The sequence below is a fragment of the Rhea pennata genome, chromosome 1 (genome assembly GCF_028389875.1).
Source record: "Rhea pennata isolate bPtePen1 chromosome 1, bPtePen1.pri, whole genome shotgun sequence".
In the NCBI taxonomy this organism is placed as follows: domain Eukaryota; kingdom Metazoa; phylum Chordata; class Aves; order Rheiformes; family Rheidae; genus Rhea; species Rhea pennata.
The window spans coordinates 163,422,281-163,445,471 of NC_084663.1; the positions used below are offsets into that span (position 1 = coordinate 163,422,281).

Genomic DNA, 23,191 nt, shown 5'->3' on the forward strand with positions numbered 1-23,191 from the left:
AACATGCAACAGGGATTCTGACACACATGAGATGCTGAAGGACATATTTATTACTATTTTATTGTTAAATATTATAGCACTATACATGTCCATGCTGTTTTACAGTTTTTGTAACTAGAATTGTTACAATTTCTAAAAGCGTTGTTCAAAGAACAACAATATCTGTAAAACAGCATGGACTCTTGTAGTGGTAGCATGTAATGTACCGTGCAGAGGGTGACACAGTAAGAAAGAACGAATGGGAAAATGGACAGAGTCTCTGGGAATTACTTTCTCTGTAAAATGAAATCGCATTAATCTACTGGATTACTCAAACTTTATACAAAAATCTTTCAACTAATGTCTGACATACGACTTTTTGTTAATCATTTCATACGATCAAAGAATAAACTTCAGAGTATATTTTCAAATTGTCTTACGGTAGATAACAGAACATTAAAGATATAAGAATGTCACTCTGGTTTCCTCTGTATTTCACTTTGGAAGTGGGAAAGCCCCGTAAGTCAGTTTTTATACCAGTACCAGACTTCCAGCTTTTAACTTTTATCATATTTTTGATGCTTTGGATAGCTTATAGTCACCTAATAAATCAGTCAATTGTGTGTCAAGAAATCGACTCCTAAAAAAGCTGAAAGTCAGTATGGAGGCATTTAAAGATGTTGTGTAAATTGGTAATACTGACAGTCTAATGGGTATAAAAATTAATTGTTATATTGGAACATAATATGCTTGAAAATGACTTTCAGGAGCTGATTTCTTGACATATAATCAACCGATTTGTTAGGGTACTATAAGCTATCCAGAACATCAAATGTAATACAAGCTAAGTCCTTTTCAAGCATGTTATGTTCCAATATAGCAATCCTTAAGGCTGCTGCAATCAATTTATTTGTGTATAGTAACCAGAATCCTTATATTTTGACACACACATATTTATTAAATATATATGCATATATTATCAACAATCATAATTTTCTATAATCCTCACAGTTTATGCAAAAATGTTTGTCAAAGACTGCCACAGGATGTTTGTACCCCAAAGAGGCTTGTGTATTGTAATTGCAAACTTGTAATTTATTTTCCTCTTAAATGCTGATTTTCTGTAATGTTTCTGTCAGATATATCCATGTTGTATCTGCATTTATTTTCCCTAACGCTTGCAAGTTGACTGTGAATTAGTTTACACATTGCTATATAAATATTTAGTGTGCACAGTTTCCCATTAAAAGTCTCTGTTTTCCCAGGTAATATTGTCACCTGGCACTGTTCATCACCAAACACCACAAAGTTTCAAAATCAGACACGAGGCTTTTCTTCTTGATATCATTTGGCACACTCCTCTGATGCTTCATAGGTTTTCTTTTCTTTTTAATTTTCAATTGGAATCCTGATCATAGGTTTTATTCCCTTTCTTTCCTGGGAAAACTCAATATGCTTCAAAACTTCCTTCAAAATTCTCTTCATCTGGGGCTAGTTGAAAAGGGTTTATGTGCTTCAAGCACCGCTATGAATGCAATGATGAGAAATGAAGCCTGTGATCACTTGGCCGGCCGATGACTTCCTCTGCTTTTATGTCAAGCATGAAACATTGCTTAAACCTTCCGCTCGCCCCGTGCTGCTCACCGGCTGCCTGCGAGCTGCAGCGGTGGCAGCAGCCGCTGTGGCTCTCTGCAGCGCTGGTGCTGCGAGCGCGCCTGCCCTTGGCATCCTCTGCTGATCTCTTCAAACCTCCATGATGTTCATGGATATGAGCGTCTTTACAGCACCCTGCTGTGCCTCTGTTTGGGTGTGTGGTAATGGGACTTAATCCTGCTAAAAACCACGGGAAGGCATCGAACTGCTGCAGCGACTCCACTGTGTTTCTCAGGACACAGACCATATTCCCAGCAGCTCCCTATTTTGGGTATGTTCTGGGGCTGTTTTCTGACCGAGCTGTGAAATGCCTGCTCCTGCCGTAGAGGCTCTGGGGCCAAGGCATAGCAGCCTACATCAGTTCTCCTGAAGAAGCAATGCAGGGAATAGATCAGACCTGAGAGTCAGCGTGGACTACTCACGGGTTTCCCCATAGGATGTAAGGGGTATGCTCAGCGCAAGTTACGGCTTTTGCTCTCCCCTGTAAATTAAACCTCCATTTCCTCCAGACTGAAATGGAGCATAAGGCTGAGAGACCTTGTTTGGGGCACTAGCTGGAGCATCTAATTTCATAAAAGCTAAACATTATCCTTGTCCTTGCCCATTTTTGATATCTTACACTTCAGATCTCAGCAGGTGCAAGCTACTGAAATATACGGCAATGACCAATCAAAATAGGAAAGATGGGAAGAGCAGTCAAACCACTAGGAAGGGTTAGGTGAGAAGATCAACCTACGCTTTAATGGAAACAACTTTTCACTAGTTACAAGCAGGCCAGAAGCCCTTGCTTTGCTGATTTTCTCTTTGTTTTCAAAATTTGCCACTCTTTTTTTCTGATGATTGAAACAGTTTAACCTCAGAAGGAGGCTTTTCACAGAAGCAAGAAGCATTTCCAATTTGAAAAGATGGAGAAATGAAATATGACATCACTGGAATCTGAATTAGATAGAGGGCATGACCGCAGTGCACTGCTATATTCAAAAAATGACGGATGTATAAAAGATGCCATACTTTATTATGTAAGCACCACCGGTTTTTTGCAACTACAGTAGGATGTGCATCTGTGAATGGGAAGGAGGAGGGAACCAGAAAGTGAGGGCGTTCAATGGCATGTTCTGCTGGATATCAAACCTTCTTTTACAACACAAAGAGATTAGAATACAACAGTGTATAAGAAGACTTTAAATTCAATTACTGTTTAGCAGCTTCCACAAATCAGTTTACACTGATCTTCTGAAGTAATTTAAATTCAACAAAGTAATGACAGCAAAGACATATGCCATAAGCTTCAAGCAGAACTCTAAAATTTTATTCCGGTCTGCTCTATTGACAATCATGTATTACATTTTTTACTTTTTTTTTCAAGAAGAACTATATGTATGTGGCTTACTTGCGGATTGTTTTACAAATTAGTGTTGGGAATATACACTCGCTTAAAGTTAATGGTGTACATGGCTGACTCCAGTTAGGTAGCCTGGTGATAGGAATAATATAATGAATAATATAATTCATTTTGTCATGGAATAATATAATTAATTTTGCCACAACATCAAGCTTAGGTTGTATTTGTGCAGTCTCTGAAAGAAGGTTCATTTCCCCTCCAGAGCTTATCACCAATACCTCCACTTCTCTTGCGATCAAAGGATACACAGGCCTCTGCGGAGTCAGTTTTGCAGTATACTGTGGTAGAGGACACCTTGCATGATAATGTTCCCCAGCCACCAGATGAAGCCAGTGCCCACACTCCCCACTAGAAAAATAATATGATGAACAGGTACGAATAGGTTCTTGCCTTGTCCATGATGCCAATATGTGGTTCCTATCCCACTTCAACTAATAATTCAGAGATAACCAGTTCCTTGGCCATGTTCCCCTGATGCACCCACCTTGTTAATGCTTCTTCCAAATCAACATTTGCAGCAAGAAAACCCTACCAGGCAGCACACCTACTTTCACCACTGCTATTAGCAGGATACAGTGCCTTCTATCTACAAGTTCTCTCAATTTTTTTTTCCTCCTCTTTTCTTCTCCCCATAGAAGATTGCATCTATTCCCTCCAACAGAGATTCTTCACCCTCTTCACCAAGTGTAAAATGAGATGGCAACCTGGCCCACTCATCCCATAATAATGAAGACTTTTGGCATCTTGAAAATATAGTGACACTGGGTCCATCAGTCTGGTAGTGCCAATGGTTAAAAGTGTCTTGCACACCTAGTCCCAGCAACAATAGGAAAAAGCATTATCTCTAGAGAAAATGAAAAAGGCCAAAGAGAATGGAGTAAGACCCAGGACAGGTTAAATAGGAACATTTGTTCCTGGCAGTCCTAGTAGATCCTGCAGCAGAGCACTGGTAGTAGCAGCACCACAGCGCTACTCAAAAGCTGGTATGCTGGATGAGAAGAAAACAGTGTCACACACTTTGTCATGGAAACTGGGCATGAAAACAATGAGAAAATGACTGCTTTTGAAGGAAGCAGCACAGGCAGAGAGAGAAGTCAAAAGCCATGTATCACATGTCATCTCAAAAATTGTGAGAACTAGCTAATGAAGAAGATACAAAAGCTCTGAGCTACTGTAGCTGTCAGATCACCCTTTGTCTCTCTGCCCGTGGAGGTTAGAGTTTGTCCTTGCCAGGGCTCTTCTGTGAAGAGCAGCGGTACCCTCCATGGAAGCAGCATGCTCTGGCCTGGAGGTGAGAACCTGGCATTGGGTACTTTGCTGACCTCCTGTTACAAACTGCTTACCCTTTCTGCCCTCCTCTACAGTGAGAGAGGTTTCATTTTGCCAGTGGCAGATTCTCCTTGGCTGATCTCTATGAGGTGCTTAAGAACAGCTGTAACTTCCCCCAGCTGCATTGTGCAGTGTGTCCTCAATACGTTGTGGATTGTTGTTGAGAGTCAAATCTGGCACTGTCATGGCTCTTGTGCTTTTGCTGTAACCAAAGCCTCCTGACAGGATGTAGGCGACCTGCATATCTTCCCCAGGACACACTATCCTTTTCCCTTATCCATCACATGCCCCTTCTCCCCAGTTCCTATATCTAATTTCAGAGGAAAACCTTCTTTGGGGTTAAATGTACTTGTTTTCCTTTTCAGCAAGAAGCTGCAAGGCAGTAACCCACCATATATGCAGGATGACTACATGCTACATAGTCATAGATCTATATGCATGCATGTTTGTGCACATATGCAAAGTTTGGCTGTTGAATGCCAAAGAGGAGTGTGTTGTTGATGTCCTGTTTCCCTGACATCTCTCTGACTGCCAGTGGCAATAGGACCGAAGCTTGGGAGAATAATTGTGATCTAGGCCAGCTGTCCTTAGTGGAGCCATCCCGAGACAAAAAGCTGTGCCTCTGTTTCCAGCACTGACAACACTGCTCCTTTCTGTGCAACTGGAGCCTTGCATTAGAGCATATCCCTTATTATTTTTTTTAATCAAAAGCCAGTTTTGATAAACACTACATTATATTTTCTTCTAGGCACCAGATATAGAAGTGTAACAGCAACTGGTCTGAATACAACTCTATGTGATAGGAATAACTATGTTTTTGAGTGCTCAATTTCAGATTTCTTTCATGACCTGATTTATCCAAAAGATTTATAGTCAGCATTTTCTAATATTAAAATTTCTTTAAAATAGAATGACAAAGACTTTTTTTAAGATTAGTTCAAATAGCTTGTGAATTTAGTTCATATGACTAATCCACTCAAAAGCAAGTAACTAAAAAGCAGTAGTTATGAAGCAGTAATTTATAGCCATATAATCATGTAAGGAAACAAAAGAGATTTTAGACACTATGGCACTGGGTTCACAGGATACTTTCTTCAAAAGATGATGATCTCTCATATCTTTTTAAGTTCCTCAACATATAATGCTATGGAAGTTGTTAAATATCATGGCATGGCACTCACCGATTAGAAATACAGCCAGTCTGGCCTTTTGTTGACAGTCAGGTATACTCCTTCTTCAAAATAAAAATGCAGTTGTATCACAGCTTGCAGGTATACAAAGTATTTGAGATAATCAGAGTATATTTTTCATCACCTGCTTTCCATACCTCTTTCAGAGTTACTTGGTTTAATGGACTTCTATTACACTTCACTTTCTGGAATTGCATGGAATATCTATAAGGGCTGTGTGATTTTAAGCTAGAGAAGCCCCAATAAAAAGTAACTGTATAAAAGAGATCCTGAAAGGAGTAAACAAAATTACAGAATATTCTATTTATAACAATATCCCTGTGTGAATACTGTGTGTTATTTATGACTCTCCATGGGAATATTAAATTCTACATGTCATTGCATTACAGCAATTTGAACTATTTAAGTGTTTATAGCTAGTTCTTTCAAGCAAAAATAATCAATAAGGAAATAAAGCTTTAAATATAGCCCATTAACTCCTCCTCACTGCTAGCCTTCTACAACACAAAAAAGATTTTTTTTTTTCAAAATTAATGATGGTTAAGAAAAAGAGCAAGACAAAATTCTCTTTCCATACAATATAATTATGCATATTTTTACAGAAAACGCATAACTTAGACCTGCTTTCAGGATTAGGCTAAGACCAGTGAAAGCAATTGAGAACTTCCAGAAATTTGGCATTTTCAGTATCATCAGCTATTTGGAAAACTTATTCTATTAAAATGACCATGAGTTAGAACATAAATAAGACACAGTGTTTTCGAACATCCCATTCCAAATTATTGTATGATTATATTAACTACAAAAATTCATAAATACCATTCATCACTTAACAAAATTAGGAAATAACAGAATTTGTCTGAACAATTTTAATCTTTTTTGTTGTGTTTCTGATTCCAGTATGTTTATAGCCATACACCGCTTTTAATATCATAGTCACATACTCCATTTTCATCCAGATCGCCAAATGATCAGTGCTCAGAATATACAATAAGCAACTAATCAATATTCTTTTTCATCTCTTTTATTCAGTATTAATCGCAAACACCATTGATCTTCTGGGATTTGAGAACAATAGTTTCATGTAAAGCCTGGAAGACAGATTTTAATTACAAAACCTTCTGCCTTTGCCCTTTCTTTCCTGTTCCCTCTCTGTTTTCCTTCAGCTCCTGCTGGCCCTTCTCGCCTCCATTCACTTCCTCCCCTCCAGACCTCTCAGCGTTGCATTGCCCAATGCATGGTAAGTCTTCACACACCAAAGAAAGCACATCTAAAAGAGGCTCCTTCCAAGCCGCTCCCTGACCCAGCGTCCCATTCACGCCAGGATGCAGCAATCACTCCGGGAAAGAGGTGGACACACATAGCTGAGGGCGGTTCCAGAGCAGGACTTGGACAACTGTGGCAGAGACAGGTGTACGCCATCGCTGAACCATGCTGACTGACAGAGGAGTTTGCCTTGGCAGGGCACGGGACCTTGCCATTCACCCACGCTTAAGGGGAACAAAATACTCTCTTTCTTACACTGTATTGTAGGGTTTGTATTGTAGGGGACTGTAGGGTTCATTCACATCAGAGCTTTATAAATCTCACTCAAATCTTTACTTCTCCTTCTGTCTTACTACCGTCAAGCAGTGGCAGCATGAAACAATGGAGGTAACAACAATTTATTACAGCTTGTCAAAAGTTACCATGTTTGATTTTTTCCAAATGTTTTACAACATTCTTGTGCGTTCATTATCCTGCCTAGTAGCCCTCAGTGGAGAGTTGCCTTGCTAGATGAAGCTCAGGGAGATAGGCATGTGGCAACACATGCTGAGCACAGAGAGACGCATAGGATAGAGTTACAAGGTCCTTCACAAAGTCGTGGTCATTTTTACCTGTTATCCAATACATATCAATTACATAATCTAATCTTTTTGGATTGTCTTAATTACCTATACTTGTACTGTTCTTGTCTTGTACAACGCTGTTCCCTTAAGCCTCTATTGTATTACAGATGAATGAACACAGACACAGAAGTTTGCTAAAAAATCTTCTCTTTTGATGCCTAAGAAATCATTGCACTGAGCATAGATGATATGCAAATGGATATATACAGAGTTCAGGAACACAGAACAGAGCTGACATATATGTCAATATATACAGAGCTGGCATGCATATCAATATATATGTGAACATATATAAATATGTGAATAGTTGCACAACCTATGTATCTCCAGTAGATTCTGCAGAATAGTGCAGAATAACATCCTGGTATAGAGATAAGAACTGGTGCTACACTTAGTCAGTCAAGGGAGTCGTGGGAGGCAGAAATTAAAGGGCTTGAATCTGAAATAGGAAGAACAAAGAGAAAGAGAAATTGCAACTTGAGACAGTGTGGCACTGCTCTGTTGACCCAAGGAGCTAGGGTATACTGAACAAGTTGTAAATTACTGGAAAAAGAATCTTGTACTGTGAGATCATGTGGTCCTTCCACACTATACAGTTCAGCTTAATGTGCTAATATATATTAAATTTGAATATAGATATCTCTACAACATATTAGACAAAATCCTTTAAGTATATTTATATACACAAACATACATATTATTAGAGAGACATATACAAATATATGTACCATTAAGAAGGATACACAGTTTTATATGAACATCTACATACCCATATTTCTATACATTTTTTTTTCTCTTTCTGCTTCTTTAAAACTCCAGTAAGTACTTTCCATGATGAAATTCAGTTCTAAAACTAGAGAGATTGCTTAGTGCCTAAGCGAGCCATTATCTGCTGGCTCATAATCATCTTTTCTGTATCTGTTAGAATCACTGATGCATTAATTGCTTATCAAAATTTGAAACAGTTCATGAGTCACTCTGAAGATAAAATAAAGAAATATTAATGAGCCAATTTCAACAGAATTCAAGTCTTCCTCTAAAAGCTGAAAGACTATTTATTGCATGTCAGAATTAACTCTTGATATTGAATATCTTGGCAAATTTGAAATACACTCAAGCTACACTCTGCAGATGAGAACTGACCAACTAGATGATTATGTTTCAAGGGATCAGTGTGTCATAGTCTTATTTGACAGAATTACTGATCAAAGAGAAAAAAGATCGATCGGCTGTAACACAGAGATTATGTAAAAGATGCCATAGGGTTAATGAACAGCCTAAATACATAGGCCTGACCCAGATTCAGTGGAGACTGAAATTTTCTTGTTAACTTTTACAGTTTGAAAGTGATTCTTCTATAGGAGAAGATCTTAACCTCAAAGCAGTATTGTAAACATCTGATCTTAAAACAAACATACTGGCTCCTAATATCACAGATAAAAAAAATTTTAGCGTTCTTTATATCTTTAACTTAGAAAGCTATCGTCAAATCACATTTTCAATATTTCTTTTACATACACGAAAATGAATGTGAGCATATTCAGTGGCATTGTGTATAAGGTTAGAAAAAGATGGTTTTTTTTTTTTTTTTTTTTGTTATACAATCTAAACTGGTGACAAAAGAGGAGGAGAACAAAGGTAAAGAGTTTTCAGGAATATCAAAATAAAACATCAATCAAATTAATCCAAATCAATCTAAAAATTTTTATTAAGCTAAAATGACAGGGAGGGGAGTTATTTAACTTATTGTTAAAATTGAATGACAGCAAGTAGAACTTTTCATTTGAAAAACATCAAAATGAGAGACTGTAAGCCTGAGGCAATGCCTGTACACTCTTCAAAATCCAAAAGTCTATCACTTGGGAGGGGATGTCTTTTCACACCAAGTGACCCAGGATGAAACAGGAACCAGAAGGCCTTTCCTTGTGCCTTTACTTGCTTATCTCGTTCCAGAAAAATTGTAGGCAAAATAACCAAAAATACCTGAGAAGGAAGAGGTAATATCTCTAAAAGGCAAATGTAGCTCTGTGACCAACCAACACACACCAGCAACGGAAGACAGCTCAGAGGAGATGGGCAAGGGCAAGGTGCTCGTGAAGCTTGGGAACAATGTAGGTGTGACTGACCTCAGCTGCTGCACAGAAAGTTGACTTCATCTCAACACAGAGGGGACTAGAGGATGGCCTTCATCTTGGATAAACAGCTACCTCTGCTGAGTGGATCAGCTGGTGTAAATGTTGCTCCCTGAGTTTATCAGAAAGAGTGGGAATGTCTCCCTGAGTATGCCAGACCAGCACTGGAAAAGTATATACACGGCTTAGCCCAATACAGAGTATAAAAACTGAACAAAGAAAAGAATTTTGAAGAGAGGAACGGGCTTGAGCTGGTTTCAACCCATGTATTCCTTCCCAGAGACTGGGGATGCCCAGCATCATGACAGTGAGCATATTATAGAGACCAGTAATGGGAATCATACTGGTACTGCAACTGAACCGCATAATGCGATTGCTATATTTTGCTAAGCGTATACACTTGTATTGTGATTTCAGTATATTGCTGTATCATGCTGCTAAATCAAGAATCCCATATAACATCAAATATCTTCAAAGAAGTGAATTTTGATATTAGACAGTGCACTTTTCCAGTGTGGAATATCTAAAAGAACCTGGTCAGAGAGTATGGGACTCTGACAAACACATTAGGAACTGGACAGACATCCGTGAGACACCTTTGAACCAACTATTAGTCAGAAACCTGTTTTAAAAAATCACATTTTTTCTCAGGAACACTCAGTAGCAGGAAATCCTAGCTAAAGCAACAGAGTGTATAAAGCAGATGAAACAGGAATTTCATGGAAAGGGTCAACTTCCCTATTACTGACTACAAGTAGGAAGAACTCTTAGCATAGTAAGAAATGCCACAGCACAGTGACACCCCACCACAAATTGACCTGTGCACTCTCTAAAAATAAAGGTATCTCCTTGGATCATATATATGTGACCCAGCTTAAAGTGCAGAATATGGCACCATCAGTGAAGTCTGTATATAAGAATACAGAGAAAAACATACTTGCAAAACACGTTGTGGATTAAATATAAAACACAGGAAGAATTCAAATCTTGCTTCTTACACAGCCTTCATAAATTTGCAGATACACTAGCTTTCTTTCTAATGTGTAGCTAAACACCATGCGTATTTTCTCAAACTATATCTAAAAATTCTTCACTTCATGCATTCACAGCTAAGATAGATCTCAAAAGACTTTTTTTTCCCCTGAAGCGTGCATAAGAAAATCTCCGCTCCGTGTTACAAACAAAATGTACAACGCTTCCTCTGAAACCTATAAAATCATTCAAATAATATACCTAAAGCTGCAGGTCCTTAAAGCAGCCCATTGGTACCAATAAGGAGACTTGCCTATGGCTTCTTATTCTTTGGTGCATATAAGGTAACAATCACATGATTAAACAATTTTCCTGTGAGGAGTTCATGAAAATCAGCCTTGCATGCTCCTAAAAGTTATATCCAATATGGCATATAAGATGCTTCTAATCTCTAAAGAGATATTAATGTTGAATTCGTATATTAGACTTAGCACTCGCATTTACCTAAACCTCTGCTTATTATTCTATTTTTAAAGAATATTTGTTGAACTGGCTATTCAGTGCATCTATTAAAAATATCAACTTGTAAACAAAAAGGGTAAAGGAGCAGAAGTCTCCACTGGTTTGTGCAACAAAATTTTCACTCATTAACATTTTGAAAAAGTTGTGGCTTCATGTGAAGTAGGAAACATTTTTCAATATTACTTCAAATGTTTAGATGATTCATGTAAAAATTTACACATATGAAAAAAGCTTTCCATTTTGAAAAGCCTTTTCTGTAAACGCTACCAAAATGTTGACTCCTTACTTGTTGTTAAACTTGTGAATAGAATATGAAAAATTAGCAATTCATGTGCATGATTAAAATAAAACTGACTGTGCTGGAGAACTACGTTGCCAAATGCAGCTGAGCACAAATGTCTTCATCAGCCTAGAAATGGCCAAACAACTAGTATTGGTTATCATCGCTGCTTTTCTGGTGTTATATGTTTGCACCGAGTATGGATTAAAAACAGCTTCCTACCTGCTCAGATAATTCTGGTCCGCTGATACGGGCTTGTACGAGAGCGTCATTAACAAGCGAATGAAAGTTTAAAAGCACGTGCTCGATGTCGTATGTCCCGCGCATGGCACTTGAGAGCTCCTCCAGGGACTGAATATATCCCCGCCAGTGACGATCGACCTCTGCCATGTTAGCCAAGCAGCCTCGAACGACGTTGAGGCAGTAGCCCATACACGGCTTGCTCCAAGTCAGCCCTCGGCAGTAGGGGCAGTACTGCATCCGCAGCAAAGCTCTGCTGCAGTCTCCGGAGAAATGCAGATGGTCTGTTGTATTGATCACTTCGATCCCCAAATTCAGAGCCTGCAGGAAAGTCCGGCCGGGCAAAAGGGATCTCCCCATCTGTCTTGCCGCTATTTTGGGAACGTTACCAAAGGGCCTGATGTCCCTTGTCGCCATTCGGAGGCACTCGGCGTACTCCAGGGAAACGTCTGTCGGACCGGGGTTAATCATGTGACTGTAGACTATTGGGAACAGGGTGTCAAAAAACCTGTTGACAAACTCCTCTGTGCTGATGTCTGTGCCAAACAGGAAAAGCCCAACATCAGTGAAAAGCTCCCGAACGTGTGTAGCAGCCTCAGCAGCCATGTTTCTATATGTGTTGCAGAAAAGCGTGCTTGTGTAATTCTCAGCCAGTTTGATAAGCATTTCAAAGGTTTCTGTAATAAAAAAAGAATTTCATTATTTTTAAGATTAAAATCATTAGAAATTAGAGTAAGAATTTAAACCAATCATATCAGGATATCTTATGTTTATCCTGAATGAATTTTTGCAAGGATTATTAGTTAGAATTTATGAAGCAATAAACTAGTCACAAACTGCAAAAACTATCTTTCTTTTGCAGGCAATATCTAATATCTTACAAATTACGTTACAAGATAGTTAATAATCCATGTATTTTCTTGGCCGTAGGAAAGGAAATGAATTGTATGCTATTAAGCTACAAAATACAACAAATTATTGCCGATCCGTTTGGAGCTATACCTGTATATACATACACACATTAGCTCTCATCTCTCAACTCATTTTGCAGGTCATAATAAAAGTGAAATGCCCTTAGTCACTCTACCTCAAGTCATTCCTTTTCTCTCTTACCGCCTTTAATGGATGGGTAAAAATGACATTAAACAATTGAAACAACTCTCCTGTTTCATTAAAACCGAACTTTTTAAAAGCAGTTTGTCTTCTTATCTTCCAAAGGAAGGAGATGTATTAAACACAGGCGGGAACTTGCTTTTAAATCATGCTGGTTAGTCTGGCAATTGCTATGGCCAAAGTGACGGGACTTGAAGAACTCTCTCACCAGGCACTGTGCTTGGATACACCCTCTCCAAGCCTCAACATCTGAATTACCTGTGAAGACTGAAAGGACAGGCTTGTACGTAGTTCTGTGTGTCAGGCAATGTTTAAACAATGCTTAAGTACACTGGCTAGTTTTTATCATGATTTTAAATATACTAGAGAAGTATTCTGTCCTGACTTGATCTGTTATTTACAGGTATGAAAAAATGCTTGTGTTCAAAACAGAACAAAAAATCTCTGTATTGAAGTATTTCCTAGATCCGCCTGAGAAGCTTGCACACCAGGGAAGGCAAAGGCGTAATATATAGATCAAAAGGAACTGACAATGAAAATGCATAGAAATACATTTTAAACATATTAACCCATTCTATTCACTGGACAATGATGACTTGGTAACTTTTCTTTTGTGTTCATTCAATATGAAAGCTAATGCCTTAGTTTTAAAATTCTATATAAAAACAAAAAGAAGGCAACTTAATGCATCTGATGTCCTGTATATTTTTGCAGATCAACATTTATTTATTTTTCACATTTGTTTTTTAAACTGAACTCTCTCTAACAATAAAATGAAGGAAAGCCTGAAGCAGTCAATATTGTCCAAATATCATTGGTAAATCAGGAAGAATCAAACTGTATTAATCTATGTCAGCCAATTATTGAAGCAATTTGAAGTCAGATATTAACTCACTAACTGAAAGGAATAGTGGAACACTCAGAATTATTTTCATCTAATGAACAAGACCACATCTTTCATATATATCTATGCATAAGAATAGATGTCTTATTTGTGATAAAAATCTCGTTAAAGTCAGTGAAATGATTCTCACTGACTCTGGTCAGTTCGAAATTGCACTTTTGTGAAGAGAAAAGATCACAGAGACATTCCCCTGATCTTATACTTTCTATACCTTCTCTGTTTCCTCCAATAAAAATGAGACACATGCTTATAATTCAGAGTGACATTATGTCACTGCCTCTATTCCTTTGTTATCTATTATCTATTAACCCTTAGTTTCATATTTCACATCACCCTGAAGACTGTGGAAGGATTTTTCTACCTTTCTTTTTCATTCTCCTATTATTCACATAAATGAGAGAGAGAAAAAAAAAAAAAAAAAGTCTGTTGACTGCTTACAGCAAAGAGAAGGGAAGTGCAATCAGTCTAACTTTCTTTTCATTTATCCTCCTGCTAGATACAAAGGCAGACCACTCTTAAAATGAATTTCACTACAGTGTTTGTATGTGCTCATTACCATAGTGATTCAGCAAAGAATATGATTTGTTTCAAAAGCCAAACTTAAAAAGTTAGAATTCTGCATGGAACTAGGCTCCCATCTTACTCAAGAGAAACCTAACCCATACCATAAAGGACATTCAGTTTATCTTGGTCGACACGTAGACGTGCCGGTGGTCTAGCTCCGTAGGCTACAACTCCCTGTGTTGACTGGGTGCTCTGTCAGTTCTCTGAACCTCGGCACCTCATGCCGTTTGAGATGCCTCCTCAGATCTGAGCCATCTGTGCATAATCCCATGTTTGCAGGAGTGTGGATGTGTACAGGAGACCCATATTCTTCTGGACCCACAGATGAGATAGCATATATCCAGTTGCCCAAGATGCCCACATTAAGACAGCTAAACTGAGCAGAGATGTCCACTGGCTGAAATGGCAGTTTGGATACTAGCTCACATGTAGGCACCAATATGTGGACACCTAAAATTCAGCTTTTAATATCCTACTGTAAACTATAAGAATGTGTCTCATTTTTATTAGAGGAAACAAGGCATGCAAAGAAAGTACAATCTGCTGTAGGGGCCTGATCCAGTTGCCTTAAGTGTTTGGTACCATTTTAGACAGTAGATGCCATTTAACTGCCTGTCCAGAAGGGTATGGGTATCCTGGAGGATTTGTGTCACATCTGCCAGCTTCATGTCGATATTTTGTAAATAGTACTTGTACTATTTACTTGTACTATATTTTGTAAATAGTACTTGTAATTGTAAATAGTACTAGATGTATTTAGACAACTGAATTAAATCCTAGATATGCACTTATGACAGACTAAAGAATCCTTCATTCAAAAGCTTGGCGCAGCCAGAATAACAAAGACAAAAAATATATATATATAAAAATTTATATATATATAAATACTATATATAAAATATAAAATACTATATACTATAAAAAAACTATATAAATAGTTTAAAATAATAAAGTACAAAAATATTAAAGCCCTCTAGAAAAGTGATTATTTTTAAAACTGTAGATTTAGTCCTTTACAAGGAATTCTACCAATGCTTCAGATGAAATTTATTAAAGCAGGCAATGTTAGTAAAATAATGATGTTATAATAATCTCTTTAGAATGACATAAATAGGAGGTTTATGATCCCTTACAATTTTTATTATTACTTTTTTCATAGATAATAACAATAAAATATGTGATTAAAATTCTGTTACAATCCATGGCTGCAGTATCCTATTACCAGGAGCACAAATATTAGATGAAAGAATAAATCATACTGCACATGGATAATCAATAGATTTTACAATGGAGCCTAAACAATAAGAAACCTTCAAGATTGAATTACATTGCTGGTGCCCCAGCAAACCATAGATGAATGAGTACAATACCTACGGCATGATTTATTGACTATTTGTGCTTTTCTAAATAGCATATGATAATATTGGCCACTTATGCTTGTAACTCTGCATTATGCTGTTTAATTGTCAATTTAGGATTTTTTACAAAATCTAATTTGCTAATCAGGTTTAGTCTACTGGCACCTTTGTTGCTAATTACTGCCAAAAGTATTTTAGAGATTTGTTTTGCCCTCAGACAGCTTGAGGAATGACAGGCAGCAAAGCAGACCTATGTTTACTTGGAATATTGAACAGCTCCTGTGAACATCTTATAGTGGCAATCTATGTCATTTACTACACTTTCAGAGACTTCAATGACAAATCAAGTTATGTTGGTTCAATACTGTGAGCATATCATAACTTTAACAGTGGGTTTCTGTATCTTGTAATGCCATAGGTAGTGACTAACATCACCAATCTTAAATTATTCTACCACAAAATAAGTTATGAGTTTTCAATAAGTATAAATCCAGTACATACCAAAGGTATTTTAAATACAACAAAGATGAGCCAGACAAGCTCATTTTATTGTTTTTAAATGGTCACTTGTTTTTTAATTGATTTTTTAATTTGTATGCACACAAATGCTCCGTGCCTTTTGTCTCCATCTTTTACGAGATTTGTGTGGTAAGAAATATACCAAATCCTAGAGATATCTTTAGCAGCACGACTGTGGCTAAAGACAAGAGTTTATCATAGGTGACATGTCAACATTATTTTTCTTTGGCTCTACTTAAAATTATGATTTGCACACTCCTAAGTCAAAAATCAGAGCTGTCAACATATTAACTGTAGAAGCATTTAAAGAACAGCAATATCTTTCTTGCTGTCTTTGCTAAGAAACATCAAAACACAATTCTAGAAAAAAATAAATGAGCATTTCTTTATTACACATTGCATTTGCTCAGCTGATTCTTCATATCAGTACTTTTTTTGTTGATAACAGTACATTTAACAAAGTGACCACAAAACAATATAAAATAATTATCAGGGTATTGTTTTTAAAAGAAATGCAATCTTTCATTCACTTCCCTTGATTTTCATATTGCTGAGAGCCCATAGATCATTCTAAAGTTATATAGATACCATAACATATCAGTCCAGTGGTTTATTGGTTTCTAAAGTGGATACGTAACTGTGCCTTGTTTACAGTAACAACTAGCAAAGAGAGCCTAAAGACATCTCTGTTTTTACTCCTGGATACTAATCAAATTTGAAGGAAATCTTACACTGAGTGAAATGGATTCGGATTGAATTTTAACCCAGTCCTGGAATTCTCATCCTTAGTAGTTTTGGGGAAGTATCTAATATAGCTTAGGCTTCTAATATATTTCTAACTAATCTTAGAGATTTAATTTAAAACAAATTTCTATGGAATCATATTGTTATAAAATTGATTGCATCTTCTAAAGTTTACCCTTTCTTCCTACAGATAAACTTTCTGTAGAAACTACCACATGAGAGGATGTATGGTGCAAATTAACTTACTATTATTAATTTTCAAAACATTTATACTACTTACCACAAAGATAGTCTAATATATTAAAATTGCAGTATTACTAGCGGGTCAACAAATTGCAAAGTCTTATAATTCAGTAGCAGTTCAACAGCCTGTGTTATATATAATGAATTAATTCACAGTCAGTCAGACTAAGATATAGAACTTTAATAAATTGTAATCAGACAGCTTAAAATCCCTCCTGGAACAAAGAATATATTTTACAAGAATACTTCATACTCCACAGGCGAATCCAGAAATGACCAGTGAGAATTACCAAAGGTATTAGCCCATAAGAAACAACAAACCAAATGACTAAATTCAAGTAAAAACAGAAAAACCTAAATGATATTAGGAATTAGATTCTGATTTGAAAAATCCTACAGAATTGTTCTAGTCTGGCCTTTGCATGTTGCCAGTTGCTGTTACTGTTTGATGATCTAATATATTTTCCTCCTGTTTATGGGCAGTCCAAATAATCCTAAAGCGTCAAACTCTCTCTTAAAGAGTTATAGTCCAGTCAAGTGTTTCTTGCATATGCAGAGTCCTACTGTAGCCTAAGGGAATTTTTGAAGTACAAGTCTCAGATCAAATTTACAGCCTAGAAAACAGAAGTCATTCCAAAATTGCAAAAACTGCTAAAATAAATCAGTCTGTCCAGTTTTATCTCTTTATTTAAAACACATACAATAGAGAAATACATACAGGAGGGGAAACTCAAGGTACACAAAGTAGTACAGAGTACCAGATAGACTGTAAAATCCCCTGATCATTTATCATAGAAGAAAAAAGGAGCTGGAAGAATAATGTCCCTGAGACGTATAAATGAATTATAAGTGATGAACTCACTAGGGCATTATTTGTGAAGGTTATATGGGAGACAGGTCTAAACAGTAACTGCCATCAGAAAACATTCGAGGCTCACTAAAACTACTCCTCATTAACACATATTTCAAATTAACCCACCTCACAGATTAATTGATTATACAGTCACCATTGAAGCCAGTACGACAATAGAACAGACTAAACCTGCAGCCCTGTGGCCCAAATAATTTTGTGCTGACAAGTGCTAGGGATATGCTTCAGGATTTACAGCCATAATTACTCATAACCAACTTCAGAATTTGTCAGGTCTGGTCTGGACTTGTCTGTTCCTGAATTTATTTTAGCTTGATTTTAGCTCCATTTAATTCCTGTATTGTTTAAGAAACTAGTATTAGGACTAGTAGACCACTGCCTAGCTTGTCCTGTCTTCAGTGGTAAATTGCCCAGTTTTCAAGAGTTTCTTACTTATTCTATGATTTCCATTTTGTTTTAGTTATAGTATTATTGAACTTTTTTAAAGCTTTTGTTTAGCTTTGCATACTTTTGTGGCTCTACCCCTTAAAAAGTACTATATGGAAGACCCACAGACCTAAACAATCATGCTGTAATGAAGCCCTTGTACCAAGAGGAGAGGGAAGAATCTACCCCATTAACAAATACAGGAAATATATATATATATATATATATATATTCAGCTCCAAGAGGGCCCAAGATTATTCCCCATCATCAGCATCATACCATTCCCAGTGAAGAACTCTAGAGTACTGATGATTCATCTCTCTCACACACACACACACACACACAAGACAGTATGGAGTTGGTGCCTGCACGTTTTAGTTGTAATATTAATGGGAATTAGCAATAATCAGGTAATTTGGGCTATAAGCATTAGTGTCACTATAATTAGGCTAAAAATAACTTTTGCACCTTGATTAGGCTGTTAAACATTAATCAGACAAAAACTAAATTCTCTTGAATCCAGATGTAAGGAGTGTTTCTCTTCTTACCAACACTGCAATTGTATGAACTCAGAACTCATTCCTGCTTGAACTAGAATGTTTCTTTTAAAAAATCAAATAACTTTTATTTGAAAATTGAATATGCTGCAGAATCTAAACCCAGCTTTGGCTAGTTGTTTCACTGCTAGAGGAGCATTTTTAATCTGAGTGTGATTATTACCACTTTTCAGTCATTATGGTGATATTTCCACGTCCTAATTCAGACTTTTGAAAGTCAAAAATCTAAATCTGGGCTGATCACTTGCATTCTAGTGGAAGGTAAGACAATTGAATTTTCCTCTGAAGAGGTCCACTTTCTTCCATGCACAACAAATTGAGAGCTGTAGCATGTCTAGCTCAAACTTACATGTCCTAAAGTCAGGCGAGATGAATTATACTCATGATTACATCACATCTTTTCACGAGTCTAAATCAATAAGCATATTTCTTATTTTTATTTCATAATCTACTTAATATTATCCCTGAGAGATAACCTTTTTTTTAGTAACCTAGATTGAGATAGCTATTTTACTATGCAGAATTTGTTTCCCAAACAGATCCGTTTTCTCTATTTCTTCTCCATCTTCCTATTTACACATTCAACAACAAACCCAGTACTGCAATAGGACACATGTTCAGCCAGTCTGACACCAGGAACTCCTAAGTGCTGTATTTACTTATTTTAATATTGGAATAAAATTATCTTTTTTTTTTTTTTTTTTTTAATAAATTTTACAACTTGGCAAAAATCATCACCAATGGTTTAGAAAATTCAAGTATTTCTTTTCAAACTTTTCAGTGAAGCTTATTCATCACTGATGATGTTAAAATATGTAGGCTTAGAAAATGCTATTTAATGTGCTTCTAAGCTGTAACTGGAATTTGAAATAATTAATCAAACCTTAATAGGTGATATTTTCATATTGAATGACAATATCGTATGATTACTATTTCATCTAGTTAAAAAACAGTGATTCCACTTCTTTCACAAGCCTTTTTTTTTCTTTTTTTCTTTTTTTTTTTGGGGGGGGGGGGGAAGGGAGGAGTTGTCTTTAGTCTTTGTTCCTGGCCCTGCCACCATACAAAACCTGTATCTGCTCTGTTGTTTCCAAAAATGACAAGATCCATGTTTCCACAGTCATCATTACTGAAAGGAAAACAACAACCAGCAGTATTTTCTCAAACACTTCTGAATTATCACTTATATTCTTCTACTTGAATTCTGTCCCACGAGAATGAGGAAATGGGATTTATATTTAGGCAGGTAATAATTTTTTCCATTTCATACCTTGATTGATTTTGTTCCCATCACCTAGATTTCATTTTTATAATTTGCTAACTTCGCCAGACTCTTTTCTGTAAGATTTTTCTGATGATAGTAAGACCATCCATACTTTTTGAACCATTTCCTAATTTGAGTGTGGGTTTCTTCTCCACAGAAACAAACCCCTCTATTTCATACCACTTCCTTAGCTTAGTTTATTTTATTGATGGATTATTATTGATAGATTATTACTGATAGTTTACTATCAATATTTATAATTATTCTTTTCTTTATAATTATTCTTTTTATTCTTATTCTTTTCTATTCATTTTCAGTAGAGGAAGAATTTTTATGTCCACCCAATTCTCCTCCTTTCATATATCCTTCCAGGAAGTTGTTTGTAAGCTGTGAGGTATTTCATAATCATTTTTTCTGAAGTTTCCACAATGTAAATCTGTGCATAACTGGAAACATTTAATTTCTCACATTCCTTCTCAAATTATCTTTCATAGTGAGACCCTGTGTGTCATATGCTTAGAGCTCTACCAAAACCTCTTTACCCTCTTGGATTCTGCTTAGCTTCTTTCTGATTTCATATTACTCCCTTTACTACACAGGAAAATCTTTCTTTTGTGAGGAAAACGTTTCTAAATTCTGTACACATCGTGTATTATCATGGAGTGAAATATGCTTGGAGTAACAAGTAGAATACTCCAGGGAATCACATATCTGACCTCCTTTTTGTCTGAACTGTTCCCGATAACTTGCTTATACTGGCTTATTTGCATTTCATAAAATAAGAAGAAAATAAATTGAACCACCAACAGCAACTAGCCAAAATTTGGCAACGCACCTATCAGCTAAATACCATGCCTACACGCTTTACATTATTTTATCATGAAAAAGTACCCCAGGCAATTTTTTCCTCTAGGTCTAAAGACAAAACATATTTTTGAAAAATCCCAGTATAGAAAAATAGCTACTAAGAAAACCGAAATACTTATCATCATCTTATTGTTTTTACTAGTACAACTGAAATTAACAGACAAAGCTTTTTTTTTTCAATACCTAATGAATTCATGAAGGAATTATGGTAAAAAAGTTTAAGATGTTACTTCAGCTTTCTTTAAAAATGACATCACATAATGAAGTTGTTTGAAAATCTCTAGATATAGAATGCTGCACATCATCTACAAAAGTTTGATAATGATTTAAAAATTTTTTTTAAAAATATTTTATTTAAATAAAATAATGATTTAAATAAATCATTATTTAAATAATGATTTATGATATGCATTTTTACATATTTGCCATAACAAATAGAGAAAGCAGGTCATCTCACATATATAAGAAGGGCATTTTTCTTTTAAGGGAAACTTAGAATGTAGAGTAAGATGATGTTGAGATAGGAAGGCCATAAAATGAATGAATTAGTAGGGTAAAATTCATCTCACATAACTTTAGACATCTATATGTGAATTAGTCATCCGAAGCTCCCTTTAAGTAAAGGGAGAGGAATAAGCACTTCTGAAGTGCGATTCATCTGTCCAACTTTAGATGTCTATTTTTGGTTGAGATTAATTGTTCTCTGGAAGTGCCTGATCCTCTCCCTTAACTATAAAGGGATGTTAGAATGAATAGCTCAGATGTAGACATCTACGTCTAGTCAGGGCAAATAGCTGACATTTTTATAAGGAACAGATATTAAGAAAAAGTGTCATCAAACATAACATGATTTATATGAATAAAAAGCCAAGATGATCATGCTTTTACAAAATACTCTTAATGGTAGATAAAATGACAAAGGTCTGATATATTTATTGAAAACTTTCCTTCTGCACAGCTGGGAGCATGTTTTTCCTAAGAATGAAATAAAGTATAGCCTTGGTTTCTAGAGGATTGCAGGAGCATCTTGAGTTTATATGACAGCCTTTTAAAAAATAATTATCAGGAAATCACAGAGGAATCACATATGAAAATAGATAACAGTCTTAGGAAGATTACCATGATCATTAACATCAGATGAAGATTGACCTTTATGCTTGAAAGTTTAGAACTTGATTTTTCTCTCACTTATCTTAATTTTATGCTCAACTTCAGTCAACCAGCTTTTGATTTATACAGGTACAAGTGAAATGATAATCAGATTCTATCAGATGCAACATTACAGATCGATATTTATTGCACATCAAACAAGTAAATATATTCAATTTGTATCACTGAAAATTTATTTTGACAGCTTTCAAGTACAAATTCCTGCATCTGAGAGGCTGAGAGGAATTCCACAAGATGATATTAACAATTGTCAGACTAACCAATCAAAGAAATATGAGAGGTTTTGTTACTTAAGATATTACTGGATGTCATAGATTTCAAAGAGCCTCCAAAACAGATTGGTAAGAGACTTATTCATTATCTTTCACGTTTTCCCTGGAAGATATAGAACAAGGAAGTTTAATTCTGGACCTGTATTTTAATAACATGCTGATATTAGTTTTATGTTCCCATTTAACTATTTGACAGAAGATAGAAGATAAAGATAAAAAATAAGATAAAGATAGAAGATAAAGAAGAAAAATTATGTGCCCCTCTGTATAGCTCTAGTATAGACATTATTATGACTGATATGTGCAAAATTCTACTTAATGTAGATGATAGCAAAAGTATTTTGTTTTATGCCACGTATTTCAGTATCTGCTTTACAGAATGCTGTAAACAGTAAGAAATGCATTTGAAGTATGCGTTTTCAAGTTTCAGACAGGTTAATAAATGTACTATTTTTAACTTGACGAGATAGAAACTCTCAGGAGGTGGATAATCAGGAAGACAAATATGCCCTTTCTCTACAAGAGAAAAATAGCACCTGTCAGCAAAAAGAAAAAAAAAATCTCTACATTGGTTAGAAAAAGACATACAAAAAATCAGTTTTATTATACAAATTTATCAGATTTAAGTGAATTTAAGAAGAATATTTCAAAACAAGGATCTCTCAGGAAAGAAAATATTTGCAGAAGGGCTTTTTTATCTCATTTGCACGTAAACTTTGTGTAGCTGCTCT

At 36.0% G+C, this 23,191-nt stretch overlaps 1 protein-coding gene across 1 annotated transcript in view; it reads right to left on the reverse strand.

Annotated features, from left to right (window-relative positions):
• GPC5 (glypican 5) overlaps positions 1-23,191 on the reverse strand; it is a 702,481-nt gene that overhangs the window by 560,369 nt on the left and 118,921 nt on the right. Inside the window, exon 3 of the mRNA XM_062575916.1 lies at positions 11,571-12,265. Coding sequence (XP_062431900.1) covers positions 11,571-12,265 — 695 coding nt within the window. The remainder of the gene's footprint in view (positions 1-11,570; positions 12,266-23,191) is intronic.